This window comes from Ranitomeya imitator, chromosome 6, assembly GCF_032444005.1.
Source record: "Ranitomeya imitator isolate aRanImi1 chromosome 6, aRanImi1.pri, whole genome shotgun sequence".
Classification (NCBI taxonomy): Eukaryota; Metazoa; Chordata; class Amphibia; order Anura; family Dendrobatidae; genus Ranitomeya; species Ranitomeya imitator.
In genome coordinates, this window is record NC_091287.1 from 325,642,629 (window position 1) to 325,667,822 (window position 25,194).

The 25,194-nt window shown below is 45.0% G+C and overlaps 1 protein-coding gene across 1 annotated transcript in view; it reads left to right on the forward strand.

Annotated features, from left to right (window-relative positions):
* The window catches only part of CAP2 (cyclase associated actin cytoskeleton regulatory protein 2), a 272,514-nt gene extending 266,927 nt beyond the window's left edge, over positions 1-5,587 (forward strand). Inside the window, exons 12-13 of the mRNA XM_069730835.1 lie at positions 2,615-2,755; positions 4,237-5,587. Of these exons, the coding sequence (XP_069586936.1) occupies positions 2,615-2,755; positions 4,237-4,320 (225 nt within the window). The 3' untranslated portion in view covers positions 4,321-5,587. The remainder of the gene's footprint in view (positions 1-2,614; positions 2,756-4,236) is intronic.
* The last annotated feature ends 19,607 nt before the right edge of the window (positions 5,588-25,194 follow it).

Genomic DNA, 25,194 nt, shown 5'->3' on the forward strand with positions numbered 1-25,194 from the left:
AAGTTGGCGTATGGTCTTCCCCACATAAAACCTTTTGCAGGGGCAAAAGACCACATAGTCAGTCTTACAGGAAATGAACTGTCGAACTATATGTCTAATAGGACCTATATTCAGTACCTGCCCAGAAATATGGTACTGACAAGATAGGCAATGCCTGCACCGGAAATTACCCTTGGGTACTGACCGTTCTAACCATGTTGATCTAGGGTTCGATATACGATTACGGACCAGAACATCCCTGATCCGTGCACTGCGCCTGTTAGAGATCAACGGCCCTCTGGCCACTCTGTCTGAAAGATCCTTGTCCCTCGCTAAAACGTGCCAATGCTTCCTAATAGCAGCCCTTATCTTCTGATCCATCGAACCATAACGGAAACAAAAAGTGAACCGCTGTCCTATATTCCCTCGCCTGTCACTGGTGCTCCCCCACGCCTGCTCATTCACCTGATCCACAGCCCTCCACAAAACAGTATCCGGGTATCCCCTCTCTCGGAATCTCGAACTCAGTTCAGCCGACTGGTTCTCAAAGCCACTCTGAGTATTATTAATCCTTCTAGTTCGAAGAAGCTGGCTATAAGGTAGGGACCGTTTCGTGTGTACGGGATGAAAGCTATTAAAATGTAACAACGAATTTGTGGCGGTTGGTTTCCGATGAATAGAGGTGCAGATCTCTCCCTCCTGAACTCTCACCGCCACATCCAAAAAGTCCAGGCTGAGACCACCAAACACAAACGTGAAGGACATACCCATAGAATTGGTGGTATTAAGATATTGAACAAATGATCCAAACTCCTCCTCCGTTCCGTCCCACACCAGGAACACATCATCCACAAACCTCAGAAAAAGTTTGATATGTTTAAGAAATTTGTTAGTACTAGAATAAACATATTCCTCTTCAAATACTGCCAAATAAAGATTAGCGAAAGTACATGCAACCGGGGTCCCCATGGCAGTCCCGGTTGTCTGAATATACCAGGTATTCAAGAAAGTGAAAGCATTATGGGTAAGTATAAAACTAAGCCCATCACATACGAAATCGGTGAAGGCATGACCCTTATCAGTAGTGTCGAGGACATGTCTGATAGCGTCTACCCCCAACGACTGGGGAATCCTGGTATAAAGATTGACCACATCAATGGATGCCAGGGAGAACCCCGGCTGCCAAGTGAAACTGCGGATACAGTCCAAAAAGGAATTAGTATCCCTGATGTAGGACGGAACGGAGCGAAGCAGAGGACGCAGCAGCCAATCTAGATACTGGGACAGGGGCTCGGTCAAAGATCCCACCCCTGACACAATTGGTCTGCCCGGGGGTTGGGTAACGGATTTGTGCACCTTAGGGAGGTAATACCAGTGAGGTCTAGTCGGAAATTCTGGGAAAAGCTTTTCCGCTTTCCTTTGAGTGATGATCCCATGTTCTACTGACGTCCTCAAAAAAGATCGCAGCTCCACCTTAAATTTGTTAGTGGGATCTTTAGAGAATTTTTTATATGTGTCAACATCTGACAATTGTCGAGCCGGCTCCAACAGGTAAGCCTCCCTGTGTATCAGCACCACCTTTCCCCCTTTATCTGCCGGTTGTACAATCACGTCTGTCCAACCAGCCATATCCCTCAGCGCTGCTCTCTCTGGATCAGTCAAATTTGGGGGTACCTGTCTGTACACCAAGGCCTCTGTATCCTTTAACACCAGGGTCTCAAATAGATCCACCATGTTACCGGGGGAGGTGACTGGCATATACGTAGACGGAACACCACCGACAAAGGGAGCAGGACAACACGGCACATCACTGTCCCCAAAGGGGTTCTTATCATTCAAACTTAACAGCAGGGCAGCATCATCCTGGACATCCGCCAATGTTTCTCCAGTGGACCCCGCTAAGAAGCCCAATGGACCAATACTACAGGATCGCTCACCCTCTAACACAACAGTGTTCCCAGGATTAGACGAAAAGGCTTTATAGAGATGAATCTTTCTTATAGCTTTGAACAAATCAATTTGGAACTCAGAAAAGTCAAATTTATCAGGCACGCAATAATGTAAGCCCTTTGAAAGCAACATTAATTGTGCTGGTTCTAAAACACGGTTAGTTAGATTAAGTACACAATCCTCGGGTACCTGTAGAGCATCCGCCCCTATTTCCAGGATAATTTGAATAAAACTGAAATATTTTGTTGTGATAATTATATTAACCTTGCTTTCATGGTATGGGTTAAAAAATGGTTTAAGAAACTCAATCATATCATAATTTTTGAAATTGTTCTTGTGTTCAGTGCAATATTGAATAAAATCTTACTTTTCAAAGAAGGTGTACTCATTTATGCTGAGCACTGAAAATAAACAGATGTAAAATAGCATTAGCTATGAAAGTTCTGAAGTAATGATTTTGAAAAAATGCATTTTGTTGGTGTGGGGAACCTAGTTGGTAAATGTTTATGACTATAGTGACTACTCAGTGGAACCACGCATCTTACTAACTCAACAGTCTATTGTATGGCTCCTATTTTTGAAATATCTGAGGATTTTGTTACTCGTGAACAATATTTGCTTGTAAAGTGACCCCGTTCTTAACAACTCCTTATAAAATTGTTCTATATTTTTTACTGCTACACAGGTCATGGGCAAAGTGCCAACCATTTCCATTAACAAAACAGATGGTTGCCATGTTTACCTTAGTGAAAGTTCAATAGACTGTGAGATCGTGAGTGCCAAATCTTCAGAGATGAATATCCTCGTCCCGCACAATGGTGATTACGTAAGTCAAAAAGTCGTTTCTCTATGAACGTTTGCATTTTGTTTGTTTTGTGTAATAAACCTTGTAGGACTGGGTTGCCAAAGGCCCACCACTAACCAACTCCAGGGCCCACTTTTCAACTACATGCATGTTAAATGAATAAGATGATGCCTCTGTTTGTACATAGTGATTCAAGTATATAGTGCCAAGTGCTGCTCATATTAGAGGATGATAGTCCACTCCTGCACAGGGGCCCACCGGAGGATTCTCCTGTTGTCCTGTGGGCCAGTCCAAGCCAGGTAATAATCTAAAGCCAATTTAAAGAAAAAGAGGATAGATCTAAATTTACTAAGCTCCACTGATGATCTAAACTTTGACACTACTTCAATAAAAATGTAACCTTTTTTAAGGCTGACATAGTGCTCTGGCGTGCATCATTTTCAGTCATATATGCCTATTGGAGGCAGCAGCAAGATGCATTATAGTCAGCGCATGTGCCCGAATCATACCACTGAACTGAGTGGCAAATGCTATCAGAACCCATACTTTATTTTCATGCTCTTACTGATTTGGATCACTATGTATGATACATGTACTGTACTTTATGACACCTGGATTGATGTGCTTTTTGACAATGACTGTTTTGTTACTTTCTATGCCATTTTCTTTAACTTAAAAATCATATTTATTGATCATGGTTGTATTTTGACTGCTGGATGATTTATCAGTTGTTGTAGTATTGGCTTAGTACTGACACTCCCTTTTGGATTTTGTCATAGAATCCGTAACTCCTCTTGCTGACGTTTTTTATCTGTTAATTTTAATCATATTTCAATAAAATAAAACATATTTTATTATTATTTGGTGGGTGATTTTTCCATTACTCCAATAGTTCTTTTTTCAGCATTTTCTATACTGTAAAAGAGTATTTCACCTTGTTACTTTGATGACTACTCATGGAGAACTTTATCTATGAACTATAGTTTTAGCCTATAATATTCATATGTTCTATGTCTATTTTTTGATTGTTAAATGACACATGCTACAGTTTTCTAATGTATCACTCTTCATACTTAAAATATTTTATTATTGCATTACTCGAGTAACGTTTATCCTTGTGGATAGAGACAAGCCAGGCCTAGCATGTCAGAGTGTGAAGACTTATACGCCATGCATGCTCCTCTGGGAAATTAAATATGTAAATTGCCTCTTCAGAAATTTGCATATTATTGCAATGCTAAAGCTTTACTACTTATTACAGAAAAAAAACAAATAAAAAAGGAAGGCAGGGCATATATTAGCCTGTGCCTGTGATGGTTGTACTGTGTGTGAACCCAGTGTGATCTAGCTGTGCCCTACAATAACAACTTCCTGGGAGATGTCATAGGCAAATGTTCATAATCCCGGCTTGTAAAGACCTAGTCATTCATACAGTTTCATTCACATTCCCCTGTTATATCCCTGGGTTTATATAATCTCCTTTGTTGGTTTTGTCTATGCAGAAAGAATTTCCTGTTCCTGAACAGTTCAAGACTTCATGGGACGGCTCCAAGCTGGTCACTGAACCTGCAGAAATGATGGGCTAATCTAATGCTGTAATTGTGTACATGCTGCAGCCTCACCAGATGGAGTACGCTGACTGCGCCTGTGGCACGTTGCATGTACTCATGGAGTATGCAGAACAAAAATCACCTAATATTATTCTAGTGGGCATTTAACATGGCAGCAAGTCCTCCTAGGAACAATTTATAATAAATGGATTGAAGCAGTTTTAACAGTTTTGCCTAACGAAAAACACTGATTGCATATCAAATATTACATGGCTTCTAGGATCCTTTCAGGTCGGAATCACAGTGAGATTTTTTTTTTACTGATGGGATAGTATGACATATCTAATATCATCATATCTTAGGTTTTACCTATTGTAGTCAATCAAGCTGTTAAAGATTTTCCTAATGTTCAGTATTCATTTTTTTTATTTTTCAAACACTGAATACAGTTTTTAGCGCTATACCACCTAGTATTATAGGTATCAATTATATCTATATATTAGGAATTGCCGAAGCAGGGGCAGGAGTATAGGATCTGAACCATAAACATTTTTACTATGTGAGAACGCCACCTGAACTTTCTACGAGACGTGATCAGAAAGTTGATAGGTCTGCCTTAGGATTGTGCGTCCTGTGTAGTCGAAATTGTGACAATTTGTACCCGCTAAAGGGAATGTAACCAACGTCATTTTGCAATAGCAATATAATCTGGACATTGTGACACTTTTATTAGATAAAACAGAGTTGTTATTTGGTCACTGTATGTTTGTATTATTTGAGCACTGTATGTTGGTATTTACTTAGATATTGTGTGGCACTGTTGCTTATGCACTGTACAGTATGGTTATAATGTGGTAAGTGTATTTAGCCAACATATGGCACTGTTATTTAGACACCTTACTGTGTGATGCTGTTATTCCGGCACTTTATACTATGCTTATTTGTACGTTATACGACAGCACACTTTTGGAGTATTCCAATATCAGATACGGCACAGGGCAACATCCACGGCTGGCCTTAACTGTCACATACTAAATTCTGCCCACCATACTGGTTTATTGGGTTGCTGGTTTGAGAGAATTGTGTTAAGTGGTTTGCATTGGTCGCAGGGTAAAAGATGTGTGGAACCAAAATTATTTATGCCATATGAAAAAACGGTATTAGATGCTTTTCCTTATTAATCATGATTTTAGATATCATAGTGTTTACTTTATTATCGAAGAAACGTAAACTAATTTGACATTTTGAAACGTAATAAAAGATATTAAAATGAAGATTTTCCCATTGTGGAAGATGCTGGCAACACTTGTGGCTATTTTACTAATTTCGACAAATTTCACTTTAATTCCTTTTTTAGAGATAAGCAGTAAGACCACACTAAGAAATGTCAGACTGAAGACCGCAGCTTGCATTTTTTCAATATATCATTATTTTAGAGGAGATTACACTACACGCCTACAAAACGAAGTCATTCTTGTACTTTTTATTGCAGCCTGGGGTCTAAGTTTTACCATACTTTTCTTACTTGCTGATATTCATTATATGTACTGTGGAAAATATTGAAAGGATCAGCCTATTACATTATACCACAATATCCGATCTTAAGCAGCTTTGATTTTATGGTGACCCTCAAATCTAATAAGGTAATATAGACTCATACTGTTAAAAAATGAAATAATCATAGGATATACATGTGTATAATGTAAAGAATAAAAAAGATTTCTTCACACTCTTTGCTTGTAAAAAACACTATGAATTTAAAGCCAAGCATTTTCTATAGCGTTTTTTTTTTTACACGCAAACGAGTACTTTTGTTAGAAAGGAGCAGAATCCAAAGGGAAAAATGCCCATAGATGTACTTACAGCAAACATCTGGCCAAAGAGCCTTTGTCGCTGAAAAACAAGGGAAATATGTCAAAATAAATGCTGCAAAAAAACAGTATTTCTGCAAAAATGCATATGAAACCCCTCTCACAGAATATTTTGCTGCTTCAACACTGCACATGAAAAAAGAAAAATCATATGTTTATCTAGTCTGATCTTTTGAACAAAATGGAGATTTAATGAAGGGTCTTTTACTAGACATGAAAGCAAAGTTGTCTGTATACATTACATTTCTGAAAACAGATGAATATGCAGTGTGTGGACCAAACCTTTAGGGTAAGTGCTGCGCCCTTTAGACTCCGGCGTACCCACTGAGTTTTTGAAGCAGAAGACGCTTCAGGAGAACATCAACGGTGTTCTTCCTGGAGTGACTTCTTTGACTTTGTTTTGGTTGTCTTTGCGGAGGCTTCGCTGCTGGTGTCTTTTTTAAATAACTGTATATATAAATTACACCTAAATACGGTAGCTATAATGAGCATTACGCCACGTTCACACGTTCAGTATTTGGTGAGTTTTTTACCTCAGAATCTGTAAGCCACCAGGAGTGGGTGATAAAGACAGAAGTGGTGACGTATTTCTATCATACTTTTCCTCTCATGGTTCCACTCCTGATTTTTGCTTATAAATACTACAGGTAATAAATGAAAAATACGGACCAAATACTGAATGCGTAATCGTGGCCTTTGTAGCCAAAACCAGGAGTGGAACAGTCAGAGGAAAAGTATAATAGAAACACGTCACCACTTCTGTATTTATCACCCACTCCTGATTTTGGCTTACAAATACTGAGGTAAAATACTGACCAAATACTGCTAGTGTGAATGTGGCCTTAGGTATCTGGCCAATCTGCACAGATAAATTACAAAAAACTATACAAGAAATGATGTGTGAGGCTCAATAGAAAATATATTTATTTTATTTTTATTATACAAAGATTAAAAAATACAATGAACTAAGGCTACAAAGTAAGACAGTGAAAAATATACAATAAAAAAAGATGGGTATGACGCGATCCACCTGAACAGAGCTTAAGGAGGATTGAATAACAAGGTATATAAAATATGAAGCATTATATAACGTCATAGCACTGAGAATGGATACTCAAGTCTATAAACCACCCTATGCTCTTTTCAGGTGGATGGTGTCATAATCACCTTTCTTTAGTATATATTTTTAACTTTGTATGCTTATTTAATTCCCCTTATTAACCTTTGTGTAATAAAAAGGTTATAATAAGGTTATAATATGTAGTGAAATTATACATTTGTGCATACAGTACTACCATTGGCTAGACTAAAATTCCCTCCAACAAGGGCACTTAAAGGAGAAAATTATATTTATCCAAAGTATTTCCTTATAAAACCTAGATCCAGATTTAAAAGGGTCAGTAACATTTAGATTATTTACCCCATTTGTCTTTTTCTTTGTTGCACTTTTCTTTTTCATCATAATGTGAACTCAATTACAGAAAATGTAAAATGCAAATCCAATTCGTGATGAGGACATTTTACCATGATAAATACGTGTGCATCATACTACATCTAGGTGCATTCATTCAATTTTGGCCATTATTCACACGGCAGAAATCTGATCGACAGCTTTGCTGTATGCTTTCTATATGGAAGATAATATTAAGCATTAGTCTCAGGCCTATATATATATATATTAGAGACTTTATAGAAATATAGACTAAACAGAGCGCACATCTGCAGAAACCCACAGCATCCTACAAAACCTGTTATTTAAAGGGAACCTCTCACCTTATTCATGCTGTCCAAACCAGGGGCAGCATGATTCAGAACCTGGCTGTACGATTGGATCCAGGTATATGTTGTCTGAAAGGCATTTTAAAGCTTGACTCCAGTATTTTTTAAATTTTAACGCTGGAGTGGTGCTTTAAATGTAATTCCCGTCATATACTCACCAGTCGCCGCCTTCATCCTTTTCCAGCGTCGCTCTTGTCGGTCTCCAGCTAAAAGTGACCTGCCAGCAGCTCCAGTGTTTCATGTACCTCACCGAAAGTCACTTTTTAATAAATCTCTTTGGGAGCCTCGTTCTAGCGCTCATAGACTTGCACGGAGCTCTTGTGATGTAGATTTTGACGTTCAGCTAGTCAGAAGTTATGGGCACAAGATGGTGCTGCCGGACCGGAGCAGCATCGGTAAAAGGTGAAGCTGCCGAAAGGTGAGTATAAGAACGGAGGCATGGGGCTTACCTTTAAAGCACCACTCCAGTACTGAAAAAAAAAACAGCTGGAGTGGTGCTTAACCCCTCTCTGACCTTAGACGTACTATCCCGTCGAGGTGACCTGGGCCTATCTGACCCTCGACGGGATAGTACATCATAGCGATCGGTCGCGCTCACGGGGGGGAGCGCCGCTGATCGCGGCCGGGTGTCAGCTGATTATCGCAGCTGACATCCGGCACTACGGACCGCCCCTGGCACATTAACCCCCGGCACACTGCGACCAAAGATGATTGCAGTGTTCCGGCGGCATATGGAAGCATCGCGCAGGGAGGGGGCTCCCTACATGCTTCCCTGAGACCCCCGGAGCAACGATCTGACCCTAAAACATCATGCCCCCCAATCCTCCCCCCCGGGACAATGTTATAAAGACAAAAAAATTCATACATGTAAAAAAAAAAAAATTCCTAAATAAAGAAAAATATATATATATTGTTCCCATAAATACATTTCTTTATCTAAAAAAACAATAAAAGTACACATATTTAGTATCGCCGCGTCTGTAACAACCCAACCTATAAAACTGTCCCACTAGTTAACCCCTTCAGTGATCACCGTAAAAAAAAAAACTAGACAAAAAATCAACGCTTTATCATACCATCGAGCAAAAAGTAGAATAACACACGATCAAAAATACAGATATATAGAAAAAAGCAGGATGCACTCACCAATCTTCAAAGTAGCAAATTTTATTGAGTCTTCACAATTAAAACTTCATGGCCGGGGGAGAAGAAAAGGAGCTCGTGCGAGCAGGGGAGACGACGGCCGTTTCGCGCGGTCCTTGCGCTTCAACGGGTCTGCAACGGGTCTGACATGATATAGCTTTCTAGTACCGGCTTTCCTGAAGATTATGGATTTAGTTGGGGCAGTGCCGTTCATATGCTATTTTCTCTCTTTTATTTTATATATATTACTTTTGGGGCAGCTAGCAAATATAAAATACTGTGTGCCACATTTTTAAAAAATGTTGCTTTATGTACTGCAGACTTAGCACTTAGAATGTTCCACTTCTTTTCTATGACCCTTCTAGTCAGTACAGATATAAAAACAAGAAAAATGTAAAGTCTTGCTTGAAAGCCTTGTGTGAGTGTTCAAGTTGGTCCAATGGATCACCATACCAGCTGTTAGGACTGGCGGAACGCACCAAGACAGATGATAAAGGTGCGTTCGCAGTCCGGGGTCCACCGTGCAGGTGAGAACCTGCTGCTAGCAATTTGCAGACAATATGGCGGTACACTAAAGTATACACGCGTGGGTTAGACCTCACCCAGCGTGAAGAAAGCGATCCTGTTAATTCACAGGACCGCAGTACCGCACTAGTGCGCGAGCAAGTGGTCAGCGGACTTAACCCCAGAAGGGATTGGAGCCCGATTAGACCCTTGCTGGCGTAACACCGCAACTGGGTGTGTAGAGAACCTTAAGAAATCTAAGTGCACAAGAGTGCGAGCGATGCCGCACTAACGGACGCCACTAACCACCCAGACTCGGGTATGGAAAGCGCAAGGCAGGCGCACGGCGCCGTACTGGCAGGCACAGCTACAGGACGCTGTGATGTGTGTTTAGTGCTGTAGGCTAAGTCGGGCGCTAGATAGCAGCCATACACCTTCCGCGAACAGACATTCAATAGGGTAGGGGTTTCCAAGGACGACTTGCACTCACAACATACACACATAAGCAATTGTAAGACAATACTAGCGCATGGCCGTGCGGTCATGCGCAGTTTATATAGCAGCAGCACAGGAAGTGGCCACAGCACTTTTGCCCTTCTAGGACCTGCCAAGAGGACCAATGGAATGTGCTGCAGCGCCTGAGCACATGACCCTCGATCTCCAACGGGAGACCTTACGCTGGGCATGCTCAGTACATGCAGACAAGGACTTAGTCCCAGAGAAGTCCGCTCGCTGCTGACCAGCACTGACTTTAATGGCAGAGACTGGAGAAGCAGCACTAACTCTCAGAACAGAGTGAGAATGAGCAAGACGCTGGGACCGACGTCCTTGCTGAGCAGGCTCCACTGCGGCTGGACAAGAATGGGAGACCGCAGCGGAAGTGGCTCGAGATTCCCCCTGTGCAGAAGCGGGAACTCGACCCCTAACATTACCCCCCCCTCCTAGGGCCCCCCCCTCCTTGGGCCTCGCTACGTTCGAAGGCAGCAATGAGCTGCGGAGCCCGAATGTGCTCAGCAGGCTCCCAGGATCTATCCTCAGGGCCGTAACCCCTCCAGTCCACTAAATAAAATTTTTTGCCACGAACCACCTTGTACCCCAAGATCGCGTTCACCTCGTAATCGTCCGTAGACGAACCCGACGTCTCAGTAGATGACTCAGAAAACCGGGACATATAGACGGGCTTAAGGAGGGACACGTGAAAGGTGTCGGTGATACCCAGGCGTGGAGGAAGGGCCAGACGGTAAACCACAGGATTAACCTGTTCGAGGACCTTAAAAGGACCTAAGTAGCGAGGTGCAAACTTGGTGGACTCAACTCGCAGCCTGATGTTACGGGCGGAGAGCCACACCAAGTCGCCAGGAGCAAAGGTTGGAGCGGGGCGCCGATGTGCATCGGCGGAGGACCTCATTCTCTCCTTGGAAGCCTGAATGGCATCCTGAGTGCGATCCCAAATGTCCCGTGCCTCCACAGCCCAGTCTGCCACCCTGGAATCGGCGGAAGACACGGGCATGGGCACAGGTACCCTCGGATGCTGACCATAGTTAAGGAGGAATGGAGTCTGTCCAGTGGAATCAGCGACAGCATTGTTAAGAGCAAACTCCGCCCACGGTAGCAAAGATGCCCAGTCATCCTGCTTAGCAGAAACAAAATGTCGCAGATATGTGACCAAGGTCTGGTTGGCTCTCTCTACCAACCCATTCGTCTCGGGATGATAAGCCGAAGAGAGATTCAACTCGATACTGAGAAGACGACAGAGCTCTCTCCAGAACCGAGACGCAAACTGGGGACCTCGGTCACTGACAATTTTGTCTGGCATACCGTGAAGACGAAAGATGTGTTTGACAAACAACGCTGCCAAGGCCCGTGCAGAAGGTAACCGGGGAAGTGGCACCAAATGCACCATTTTAGAAAAATGGTCGGTGATTACCCAAATAATGGTACAGCCACGAGACTTGGGCAAACCCACAACAAAATCCATCCCGACCATCTCCCAGGGCCTGTCTGCCACCGGCAGAGGGTATAACAAACCAGCTGGCCGTTGTCGGGAAGACTTATTCTTGGCACAAGAGACACATGCCCGAATGTAGTCTCCGACGTCACGAACCATATGTGGCCACCAGTACGTTCTCGCCAGTAGCTCAGAGGTCCTTTTAGCCCCAAAGTGTCCACCCACTCTGGACGAATGAGCCCAAGAGAGAACCTCCGGACGCAAATTGATGGGAACAAAAGTCTTGCCCGGGGGCACAGACTCCAGCGAAACCGGAGCTACAGTTCTCAGACTCTCCGAAGGGACAATGAGCCGAGGCTCGTCCTCCTCCTCCTCAGCTGACACGAAGGAGCGAGAGAGAGCGTCGGCACGAATGTTCTTCTCCCCGGCGAGATAATGTAGGGTAAAGTGGAACCGGGAGAAAAACAAGGACCATCTGGCCTGACGAGAATTCAGCCGCTGGGCTGTTTGTAAATAGACCAAATTCTTGTGATCCGTGAAAACCTGGAATGGGAATCGGGCACCCTCCAAGAGATGTCTCCACTCTGAAAAGGCCAACTTCATTGCCAACAACTCTCTATCCCCGATGGAGTAATTTCTCTCCGCTGGTGTGAAGGTCTTAGAGAAAAAGAAGCATGGATGCTTCCGACCCTGAGCATCCTTTTGATAGAGGACTGCTCCAGCACCAACGGATGAGGCATCCACCTCCAAAAGGAATGGCTTACCCACATCGGGACGATGTAAGATAGGAGCGCTGGCAAAATGGGTCTTTATAGAAGAGAAGGCCTTGGAGACCCCTTCGGACCACAATTTGGGATTCGCTCCCTTCTTGGTGAGGGATACCAAGGGAGCTACCAAAGTTGAAAAGTGGGGAATGAACTGGCGATAGTAATTTATGAACCCCATAAAGCGCTGCACCGCTTTAAGAGAATGGGGTTCCTGCCAGTCCATCACTGCTTGTAGTTTGGCAGGATCCATAGCCAATCCCTGGGCCGAGACAATATAGCCCAGGAAAGGCAAGGACTCCTGTTCAAACACACACTTCTCCAACTTTGCATACAAGGAATTTGCCCGTAAGAGTTCGAAGACTCTGCCAACATCTCTCCGGTGGGAGTCAATATCTGGAGAAAAGATGAGAATATCATCCAGATAGACTACGACCGAGGTAGAAAGCATATCCCGGAAGATATCGTTGACGAAGTCCTGAAAAACGGCTGGGGCATTACAGAGCCCGAAAGGCATCACCAGGTACTCATAGTGCCCATCCCTGGTATTGAAAGCCGTCTTCCACTCGTCCCCCTCACGGATACGAATCAGATTGTAGGCACCCCGCAGATCTAACTTGGTGAATATTTTAGCTCCCCTTAACCTGTCAAAGAGCTCCGATATCAGGGGCAACGGGTATTTATTCTTAATAGTGATAGCATTGAGACCCCTGTAATCGATGCAAGGACGTAACTCTCCGTTCTTCTTCTGCACGAAGAAGAATCCCGCCCCTGCCGGAGACACTGACTTCCTTATAAATCCTCTTGCTAAATTCTCCTGAATGTATTGAGACATAGCCTCCGTCTCAGGGAGAGAGAGGGGATATACCCTTCCCCTAGGAGGTTCAGCTCCCGGCAAGAGGTCGATAGGACAGTCGTAAGGGCGATGGGGCGGTAGAGTCTCAGCAGCCTTTTTAGAGAACACGTCTGCATAACACCAATAATACCTGGGAAGCGACGAGAGATCTGCGGGTACCTGGGTAGTAGAGACCTGTACACACTCACTCACACATCTGCCCAAACACGACTTACTCCAGCCCAATATTTTCCCTGAGGACCACTCAATATGTGGCGAGTGGAAACGGAGCCAGGGTATTCCCAGCAAAATCTCATCCATTCCCTCAGGAAGGACAAGAAGGGAAATAATCTCCTGGTGGGAAGGAGACATGGACAGCGATAACGGGACTGTCTGGTGCGTGATTTGCAGTGGGAGTGTTGCCCCATTCACAACTCTAACCGTTATTGGTTTGGCGAGCATGACCAGTGGTATAGCATGACGTGTAGCAAAAGCAGAGGACATGAAACTTCCCTCTGCTCCTGAATCCACACAAAGCTCGACTGTAAGAGTGGAGGAGCCTAACAGGATTGTCCCTTTAAAGGACAGTTTGGAGGAGAATGCTGCTGTGTCTAGTGAACCTCCCCCAATGGCCACTAGACGCGATCGTTTCCCGACCGCCGCGGACATTTATTGGCGTAATGTCCATGTTGTCGACAGTTATTACAAACTACGGGTACTCGAGCGGCTAGAGATTTAGGTCCCGCTCGAGAAACCTCCATGGCCTCATGAGAATCTGACGCCAAGACAGGAGATTCCAGAGGTCTGGCGAAAGTTGGAGCCAGCCGAAACCTCTGCCTACACTGGGTCCGCTCCAACCTCCGCTCGTGAAAACGGAGATCGATGCGGGTAGACACGGAAATAAGTTCCTCCAGTGTGGCCGGTATCTCCCTAGTGGCCAAGGCGTCTTTCACGTGGTCTGCCAGTCCCCTCCAGAACACCGGAATAAGAACTTTGTCTGGCCACTCTAACTCTGAAGCTAGAGTCCGGAACTGAATGGCAAACTGGCTGACCACGGAGGTACCCTGTGTAATGGACAACAATTGGAGTGCGGTGTCGTGGGTAACCCGAGGCCCTAAAAAGACCTGCTTCAGAGTGTCCAAGAAGAGAGGAGCACTCTGTACCACACGATCATCTCGCTCCCAGAGTGGCGTTGCCCACTCCAACGCCCTGCCCGACAAGAGAGATAGGATAAATCCCACTCTCGCCCGCTCCGTAGGAAAACGTGACGCCAGGAGCTCAAGATGTATAGAGCACTGACTCACGAATCCACGACAATGTTTGCTGTCGCCAGCAAACTTGTCAGGTAGTGGGAGACGGGATAAAGTCGGAGCAGGGGTGGCAGTGGACAAACTGGCTGCGGCTACACTTGCAGCCTGCACAGCTACAGCAGTGACATCCACAGCTGAGGGTGTACGCTCAAGAGCCTCCAACCTTCCCTCCAGCTGCTGGATGTACCGCTGTAAACGCTGGTCGTCCGCCATTTTTACTAGCCAGACCCTGGCGCTAGTATTCTGTTAGGACTGGCGGAACGCACCAAGACAGATGATAAAGGTGCGTTCGCAGTCCGGGGTCCACCGTGCAGGTGAGAACCTGCTGCTAGCAATTTGCAGACAATATGGCGGTACACTAAAGTATACACGCGTGGGTTAGACCTCACCCAGCGTGAAGAAAGCGATCCTGTTAATTCACAGGACCGCAGTACCGCACTAGTGCGCGAGCAAGTGGTCAGCGGACTTAACCCCAGAAGGGATTGGAGCCCGATTAGACCCTTGCTGGCGTAACACCGCAACTGGGTGTGTAGAGAACCTTAAGAAATCTAAGTGCACAAGAGTGCGAGCGATGCCGCACTAACGGACGCCACTAACCACCCAGACTCGGGTATGGAAAGCGCAAGGCAGGCGCACGGCGCCGTACTGGCAGGCACAGCTACAGGACGCTGTGATGTGTGTTTAGTGCTGTAGGCTAAGTCGGGCGCTAGATAGCAGCCATACACCTTCCGCGAACAGACATTCAATAGGGTAGGGGTTTCCAAGGACGACTTGCACTCACAACATACACACATAAGCAATTGTAAGACAATACTAGCGCATGGCCGTGCGGTCATGCGCAGTTTATATAGCAGCAGCACAGGAAGTGGCCACAGCACTTTTGCCCTTCTAGGACCTGCCAAGAGGACCAATGGAATGTGCTGCAGCGCCTGAGCACATGACCCTCGATCTCCAACGGGAGACCTTACGCTGGGCATGCTCAGTACATGCAGACAAGGACTTAGTCCCAGAGAAGTCCGCTCGCTGCTGACCAGCACTGACTTTAATGGCAGAGACTGGAGAAGCAGCACTAACTCTCAGAACAGAGTGAGAATGAGCAAGACGCTGGGACCGACGTCCTTGCTGAGCAGGCTCCACTGCGGCTGGACAAGAATGGGAGACCGCAGCGGAAGTGGCTCGAGATTCCCCCTGTGCAGAAGCGGGAACTCGACCCCTAACACCAGCATCTTAAAGGGCTGTCCTAGTATAACCCTATGATTTTAGCTCCAGGGACTGGAGATTACAGGGGTTGCCTGGATGTGAATCATCATGTCGCGCAGCAGTGCCCACTGTGAGGATTCTCCAGTGTCTGCATACTTCTAGTAACATCCTGACTTGCATATACGTTAGTAATATTTTATAGGGAGAAGTCTAAACTAGTCATTGTGCTATGAGATATAGGTAAGCCCCAGGTGAACCTTAAAGGGATTATCCAGGTTTAGGGTGAAATTTTACAGTCACTTTATATGACTGTAGAACATTGAATCCTCACAGCGTGTCATCATTCTTCGGTGCCGGTGAGGAGAGTGTGTGGTCCCATTACTACAAGTATGTACAGTAATTTGCATACATTTGGTCACATGCCATCGTCAGAGAGGTATTCTGCCATTCAGCTGCTCCATGTCACCAGCAGCTTTTGTTCGAGCTGCTCTGATGACAGGGCGTGACTGCAGATGTCATGCTGATTGACAGCCAACTCCTCACAGTTAGTGGAAGGAAAGCCACTGCTTTATCAACATGACATCAGCAAACGTAACTGAATCTCCCGCAGTAGGAGTCTCTGATTGCTCTGTGCCGGCAAAGATCGGCACCAAGCACAACAGGCAAGTAGGTAACAATTACCTCCCTGTTCTTTCTTTGGCCCGTAGTAAAAAAAATATATAGTCCTGGATAACCCCTTTAAATACTCACCAATTGACGTCTCCTTTTCTCAGCTCCATTCCGATCCTCTTCAGAGCCGCATAGCTATCCGCTAGTCACACAGTGTCTTCTGTGTGGAGCAGTAGTGGCTTTCCCAGTGTAACACTGAACCTCACATCAAGACTCTCATTGACTTACACTGAGAAGTGACTTCCGGCCGATACTTACTATGCTCTGTGAACCAGCTAGTCTGAATTGAGGCCACATGGTTCACAAGCAGACTTGATTTCGATAAGTATTTAAAAACATCATACTTCACTGCATACATATTGATAAGAGATTGGGCACTACAATTTTGCTGGGAGTTCTTCTGTAATAATACATCTACAATATACTAGTCACTTAATGGGCTGTTTAATCCCCTGCATCTCCAGTGCTGCCTATTCCGTGGTTCCCGCCAGTCTCTGCTTACTTTCCTAACATCTATCCACATGACCACTGCAACTAATCATTGTAATAAGCTGTATTTCCTTTATCTAAAGGTGTTTCTCACAAAATTAGAATATCATCAAAAAGTTAATTTAATTCAGTTCTTCAATACAAAAAGTGAATCTCATATATTATATAGAGTCATTACAAACGAGTGATCTATTTCAACTGTTTATTTCTGTTAATGTTGATGATTATGGCTTACAGCCAATGAAAACACAAAAGTCATTATCTCAGTAAATTAGAATATTTTATAACACCAGCTTGAAAAATTATTTCAAAATCTGAAATGTTTGTCTACTGAATTGAATGTTCAGTAAATAAACTCAAAACTTGGTCGGGGCTTCTTTTGCTCAATTACTGCATCAATGTGGCGTGGCAAGGAGGCAATCAGCCTGTGGCACTGCTGAGATATTATGGAAGCCCAGGTTGCTTTGATAGCAGCCTTCAGCACATCTGAATTGTTGGGTCTGGTGTCTCTCATCTTCCTCTTGACAATACCCCATAGGTTCTGTATGGGGTTAAGGTCAGGCAAGTTTGCTGACCAATCAAGCACAGTGATACTGTTCTTTTTAAACCAGGTATTGGTACTTTTGACAGTGTGGACAGGTGCCAAGTCTTGCTGAAGAATGAAATCTCCATCTCCAAAAAGCTTGTCGGCAGAGGGAAGCATGAAGTGCTCTAAAATTTCCTAGTATATGGCTGTGCTGACTTTAGTCTTGATAAAACACAGTGGACCTACACCAGCAGATGACATGGCTCCCCAAACCATCACTGATTGTGGAAACTTCACACTAGACCTCAAGCAGCTTGGATTGTGTTTCTGACCACTCTTCATCCAGACTCTGGGACCGTGATTTCCAAATGAAATGCAAAATTTTTTTTCAGCTGAAAACCACACCTTGGACCACTGAGCAACAGTCTAGTTCTTTTTCTCCTTGGCCCAGGTAAGATGCTTCTGGCATTGTCTGTTGGTTATAAATGGCTTGACACAAGTCATGGGACACTTGTAGCCCATGTCCTGGATACGTCTGTGTGTGGTGGCTCTTGAAGTAATGATTCCAACAACAGTCCACTCCTTGTGAATCTCTCCCTCATTTTTGAATGACCTTTTCTTAACAACCATTTCAAGGCTGCGGTTATCCCAGTTGCTTGTGCACCTTTTTCTACCACGCTTATTCCTTCCACTCAGCTTTCCATTAATATGCTCGGATACAGCATTCTGTGAACAGCCAGCTTTTTTAGCAATGACCTTTTGTGGCTTACCCTCCTTGTGGAGTGTGTCAATGACTGCCTTCTGGACATATGTCAAGTCAGCAGTCTTCCCTATGATTGCGGAACTGAAACAGACTAAGGCTAGGTTCACACTTGCGTAGTGCAGTCCGTTCAACAAATCCGTTAAACGGACTGCACTAACGCAAGTGCCGACTTTGGCACTGCGCTAGCGCAGATGGAGCATCTGCTAGCTCCATCTGCGCTAGCAGTGCGCTAGCAGTGACAGACCCGGAAACGCTGCAGCCCGTGTCTCGGGTCCGTCACTCAATGATGGCACATCGCTAGCGCATGCCCATTTTGGGCGTGCGCTAGCGATGTGTCCGCCATTGAAAGTAATGGCGGTGTTAACGGACTACGTTGCACCGCGTTATGCCGCGGTGTAACGTAGTCCGTTAAATGGGTTCACACAACGCAGTGTGAACCCAGCCTTAGGGACCTTTTTAAAGGTTTAGGAAGCCTTTGCAGGTGTTTTTTGTTAAGTATTCAAATTTACTGAGATAATGTGTTTTGGGTTTTCATTGGCTGTAAGCCGTAATCATCAACATTAACAGAAATAAACACTTGAAATAGATCACTCTCTATGCAATGATTCTATTATATAATATACAAGTTTCACTTTTTGTATTGAGGAACTGAAATAAATTACCTTTTTGATGATATTATAATTTTGTGAGAAGCACCTGTATATCATGAGACCAGTGACTGGCTAAAGCGTAGATGTGGCTAAATGCCATGTGATCAGCTAAAGAGAGGCAAGAATTAGTGATGACCAGCATTGAAGGGATTAGTAAAGATTGTCTTTTACAGTCATGGGCGGAAGTGTTGGCACCCTTGAAATTGTTCCAGAAAAAGAATTATTTCTACTTGAAAATTATTGCAATTCCACATGTAATGCTATATACATGTTTATTTTCTTTTGTGTGTATTGGAACACTACAAAAAAAAACAGAAAAAAAAGGCAAATTGGACCTATTTTCACACAAAACCTCAAAAAATTGTTGGCACTTTTCCAAAATTGTGGGTAAACAGCTTTGTTACAAGCATGTGATCCTTGTTCAAACTCACCTGTGGCAAGTAACAGGTGTGGGCAACATGAAAATCACCCCTGAAATCAGATAAAAAGGGAAGAAGTTGACTCAATCTTTGCACTGTGTGTCTGTGTGCAGCGCCCCAGAGATCTGGTCGTTGCAGTATGGCGCTCTGCCGCTAAGGGAAGCAGAGGTACGTCTGATGGCACTAAGGAGTTCTCCTGACCAGGTATCACCAGAACACATTACACTTCACACTCCGGCCACTAGGGGGAGAAAAAGGCTTTATTTATTGGGCCACTCCTCACACTGGTAAAACTAGGGGCTGGGGAGGAAGTTAGTCAGAAGCTGACTGGGTTGGAACCAGGCAACATCCCGTGGCAGGGGGTGTTGCAGGGAGAAGGCACAGGGGGGTCTCTGTCAGGCGTGGGAACCTGGCAGGTGCCTAGCGAACAGAACGTGACGGAAACGCGCCTGCACACCCTGCGGTGGTATCCAGGAGAGAGACACGAAGGGAAGGATATTGTGGAACCGTGTAAACGAGATCAAGCACAAAGGAGAGCCAGTAAGAGTTGTGCCGAGAGAGAGAAAGGCAACATCTTACTGAGGCGCGTAGTCGGTGGCCGGAACACCGTAGGAGTAACTGACTTCAGGCCTTACTTCAAACTTCGCTGGACAGTCAGTCATAGGTTGGCTGTCTACCTTCTACACCTACGAAGACATAGGGGACAACATTGGGAGAGGGGCGTCTCTAGGGTCCCGGAAGACCTCCAAGCCTTCCCGTCATACGGGTGGCGTCCTAGCCATAACATACCTGAGGGACGTTAGAAACTAGTAACATCTGGAACCAAAGAACGAGAGAGAGCTGTAGAGAACAAACGAACGAGAACAGCAGTTGTGAGGACTATTCCGAATGCTCAGTAGGGTAGCACTACAACACACAGGCGCTAGTGGTAGGCAACGATTTCCATCTGTGAAGGAAACTCTGGATGTGCCCATCGGACCGGCCGGTCTCTGATAGCCCTGTTAAACGTGCTCTGGATTGAGGATCCTGAAGTCTTCAGTAAAGAGGTAAAGAGACTGCAACCCTGTGTCCCCGTTATTGCCTGCACCTCACACCATCACCATTCACCTTACTGGGAAGCCCTGGGGACACACTTCACCTGTGGGAAGGTATACCATCCAGCTGCCATTCCATCACCCCAGCGGACCCCACAGCAGCATCGGTCACCCTGACCGAACACCACAGGTGGCGTCACGAACCCCTGACAGACTGTATCACCACCTTCATTGGACGCCCCTTAGCAGGGTCACGAACCGGGTCTAGCCACCGTGACAGCCTCAGCACCGAACCAGAGAGGCCCGGTACCGAGAACCCGTGGCCCTGCGTCTGGGGGCGCTCCATGTGCATGCTTCACTAAAGGCCCCTTCACATTAAGCGACGCTGCAGCGATACCAACAACGATCCGGATCGCTGCAGCGTCGCTGTTTGGTCGCTGGAGAGCTGTCACACAGACCGCTCTCCAGCGACCAACGATGCCGGTAACCAGGGTAAACATCGGGTAACTAAGCGCAGGGCCGCGCTTAGTAACCCGATGTTTACCCTGGTTACCATCCTAAAAGTAAAAAAAACAAACACTACATACTTACCTAACGCTGTCTGTCCTCCAGCGCTGTGCTCTGCTCTCCTCCTGTACTGGCTGTGAGCACAGCGGCCGGAAAGCAGAGCGGTGACGTCACCGCTCTGCTTTCCGGCTGACCGACGCTCACAGCCAGTACAGGAGGAGTGCAGAGCACAGCGCCGGGGACAGACAGCGGTAGGTATGTAGTGTTTGTTTTTTTTACTTTTAGGATGGTAACCAGGGTAAACATCGGGTTACTAAGCGCGGCCCTGCGCTTAGTTACCCGATGTTTACCCTGGTTACCAGTGAAGACCTCGCTGGATCGGTGTCACACACGCCGATCCAGCGATGTCCACGGGAGATCCAGCGACGAAATAAAGTTCTGGACTTTGTTCAGCGACCAACGATGGCACAGCAGGGGCCTGATCGTTGGTCGCTGTCACACATAGCGATTTCCTTAACGATATCGTTGCAACGTCACCAAAAGCAACGATATCGTTAACGATATCGTTATGTGTGAAGGTACCTTTAGCGTTGAGAACAGAAAGAGGACTGTATTTGAAAGCATTCCCTCTCTTTCCAAAACCTTTTGTATCTTGAACAACCCTTTTATTGATAAATAATCTTTAGGTGCATATTGTTTCATAGAAATCTGCTCTGTTGGTTTGAAAATTAAAGGTAACTGAATTTACTTTGTATCTTAGGATAAAAATGCATCAAGAACAGTATGAAAGCACAATATTTCCTAGAATTTTAACATTTGTCAGTGGGAAAAAATGTAGAAAGTTTCCTGAAAGTTCCTTTTCTGAACCGGCATCCTGAACAAGAACAAGTCCAATACTTCTCTTATTAACAAACTGTTATTACCTCTGCAGTGCTTAGTAAACTAGAACAATCGCCGTGTGCTGAGGATACAATCTAACATTTCTATATGTACATTTGTGAATGCTATGAGATTAATTTACATTGCTAGCAATGCCGTAGGGCAGCCAGAACATGCAAATCTGTATGTATCGCACTGCAGGATGAGGTATTGAAACAAAGGCCATGCTTATTGTACGCCTAGCCGCGGCCTTTCTAATGTCATGATACAGTAATGTACTGATATGATTGTAAATACCGGTTTATTCATTCATTCATTTGTTATGAAAACAGCTGCTTTATGATCTGAGTTGTTAGTCAAAGGGTAAATAAAAAGATAAGTTTTTATCAGTCGTGGTTCTTCATTTTGTGTTACGGCCTCTGCTGGATAACCATGGTGTGTCCACATTGGTGAGGTGCTTACATTGACGTTGCTGGTTCTGTTTTTACTGTATAAGATGCAGGGGGGATATAATGACTTCCAATGGGCCGAAATACATCCTATCTTTTGACAAGATAGAAGAGCGCAGTCTGCCTCCCTTCCTTTTCTGTCTTGTCAAATACCAGGATCATGATTAGAGATGAGCGGACACCTGGATGTTCGGGTTCAGCCGAACAGTCACAAAAAGTTTGGGTTCAGGTACCAGAACAGTACCCGGACCCAAACCCCATTCACTTGAATTGGGGGCCCAAACATCCAGTGTTTGCTGCGCTGTCAACTTGTCCCACAAAAAGAAGCCCTCATAGGTCTATGTGGGCAGAAAAAATACAAAAAAGTTAACAGCTCTTGGAAGAAGGGGAGGAAAAAAAGCGAAAACACGCAAATTTGCCATGTTGGGGAGGGGTTAATAAAGGTAAGCAAGAAGTGGCAAGCAGACATTTATAGTGTGTTTGAAATGTTCACTAAAACCCATTTACTCTTTGAAAAGTTTGCTAGAGGGATCACTAGGGCAATAGATTATAGATGGGCAGTCATTGACTTTTCTTTGCAATTTGTCGGTTATTATTTGTATGTAACATTAATGTTATTATAATCCCTCTACTCATACTGTACGGAATACGTCACTAAAATAAGTGTAATTAGTAATACCAAACACTAGATGGCAGTATTGCACCAATAAAGAAGTACAATATTATTATTGTATTACAATATGTAATATCTAGCTCAGGGACACACAACCATTTTTGGTTCGAGGCCCAAAGAGTCATATCGAACCAACCCCTTTTGCCACAATAAAGCATCACAAAATAAATATTAGATACTAATAAAAATTTTAGGACTCCCTCTTAACAGGAGAATAGAGGTCCCTGTCTCTCCCATTCACAATGAATAAAGGAATAGACCATGGATTCAGCTTGTATCCATTGTAGTTTATGGGAGACATTGACAGTCGAGTTTTTCCCTTCTCATATTAAAAAAACCCAAACATTACTTATGACAGGTCTCATGCATGGCCACTTCATTACTTCATCCAGAGGCATATCTGAAGCTCTGACTGCCGGGTCAGCAGCAGCATGATCAGGTCGTGTGATCACGCTGGTGACATCACTCGCCGGCACGGAGAGCATTGGTGGTAAGTGCTCCACATTAGTAGAGCTGAAGATACCGAAGATGGGGGGAGTTTACTGCTTGTGGGTGGGTATTTACTGCTTGGAGGGATATTTATTGCATGTGGGAGAGTATTTCCTGCTTGTGGGGGGGGTATTTTCTGCCTGGGGATATATTTACTGTGTGGAAGGGGTATTTACTGTGTGGGTGGTGTTTAATGTGTTGGGGGTATTACTGTGTGGGAGGGGTGTATTTACTGTGTGGGTGTGTGGGGGGGGTGTTTGGTGTGCATGTGGGGGGTTATTTACTGTGTGGGGTATTTACTGTCTGGGGTATTTACTGTGCCTGGGAGATTTAGTATAAAGGGGCTGGGGGAGATTTAACTTAATAAGGGGATGATTTGAGGACATAAGTTTGGGGAGCAAATAAGGGACAGGTGAAGACACAATAGGAGGAGGAAGGAATGGGGGGCATGTATGTGGAGATGGGTGCAGACACAGTATAAGGAGCGAGGGGGAAATGTATGCGGACACAGTATGGGGAGTTGGAGGGATGTATGAGGAGGCGTATGGAAAGTGAGAGGGTAAATATATAAGGGAGGGGAAACATGTAAGGAGACTATTGAGTGGAATAGTGCGAGGAGGCAGTATGGGGGAAGAAAAGTGGGCACAGAATAGAGACTGAGTAATGTGGGGGGGTAGCATTGGGGAAAAGTGTAAGGGCACAGCCAGGAAGGGACAGTATACCAAGGAGGGGAAGTGTGGTGAGAGGGCACAGTATAGAGACTGGGAGGACCCAGTGTGAGAGGACAGTGTGGAGGGCATGTACAATAAGAGGGAGTGTGCGTGGTACATATTTTATGCAGGGAATATAGTGAGGGTAATTATTTACTGAGGAGCTCAGTGTAGGGAAGATATTTTTACTCGAGAGCATTATAATTACACTGCTATCTTAAGCTACGTTCACATTTGCGTTGTTGGGCGCAACAACAACGCAGCGTTTTGCGACGCATGCGTTGTCATAAGACCCTACAGATCAAGAATTTCAGCGCAGGGAAAACGCTACAAGTAGCGTCCTCTGCGCCCTGTCTTGTGCGTCTATATGACGTATGCGTCGTAAAACGCAGTACACTGCATACCGACGCATGTCCATGCACCCCCCGTGTTAAAGATAGGGGCGCATGACGCATGCGTCGGTATGCATCGACGACGCTGCGCCCATCAACGCAAATGTGAACGTAGCTTTAAAGGGTGTCGTGTGTGGAGGTGCTGCAGAAGAACCGAGAAGATGGAGGTCTGCAGAGAAAGCTGTGGATGAGAAAATTCATCTCATCATGGCATCTGAAAAGATGAAGAAAAGAAGAAAGAGAACGACTCCAGAGACAATGTCATCTATCAGGTACCTGGATGTAATTTTTTTTGTGATACTGACTAATTCTCATATTTTTATTTATGTTAGGAGCATAAAAGGGGATGTCCAGGTTTGTAATGAGTCTGCAGTCATTCTTTGTGACTGCAGACTTCTGAGTTCTCACAGTGTGCACGGCATGCTGTCAGGATTCTCTCGTGCTGGCGATTTTCATATATGTTGTCACAAGCCGACTAAACTTCACTTCACCCGTATGCGACTTTCATACTTATGGTCACGTGACAGCGAGCTTCTCTTCCTTCTCTCAGTTGTTCACAGAACATTGCATTAGGGCGAGCAGGTCGTTGGCACATGTCTAAGTGTGCAAATTGCATATGTGCTTAGGGGGGAGGGGCAGCGCCAAACTGAATTCTTGCCGTGGGTGCCAGAAAACCTAGATACACCTCTGACATCACCTACTTCTTACCTGGATGATGACATAGTCATAGATATGGCTACACAGTACACCATTAACAATTGCCTATCCCTACGGTGCTACCTGGCACTCCTCTGCTCCCTTACATGGAAAATACATATTAGCAGCCTCCAGACACTGTTAGGAATGTCTGTGAACAGATAGTTGAAGGCCACACAGAAAGGAATCTTGGGCCCTAGGTTGTGCACCC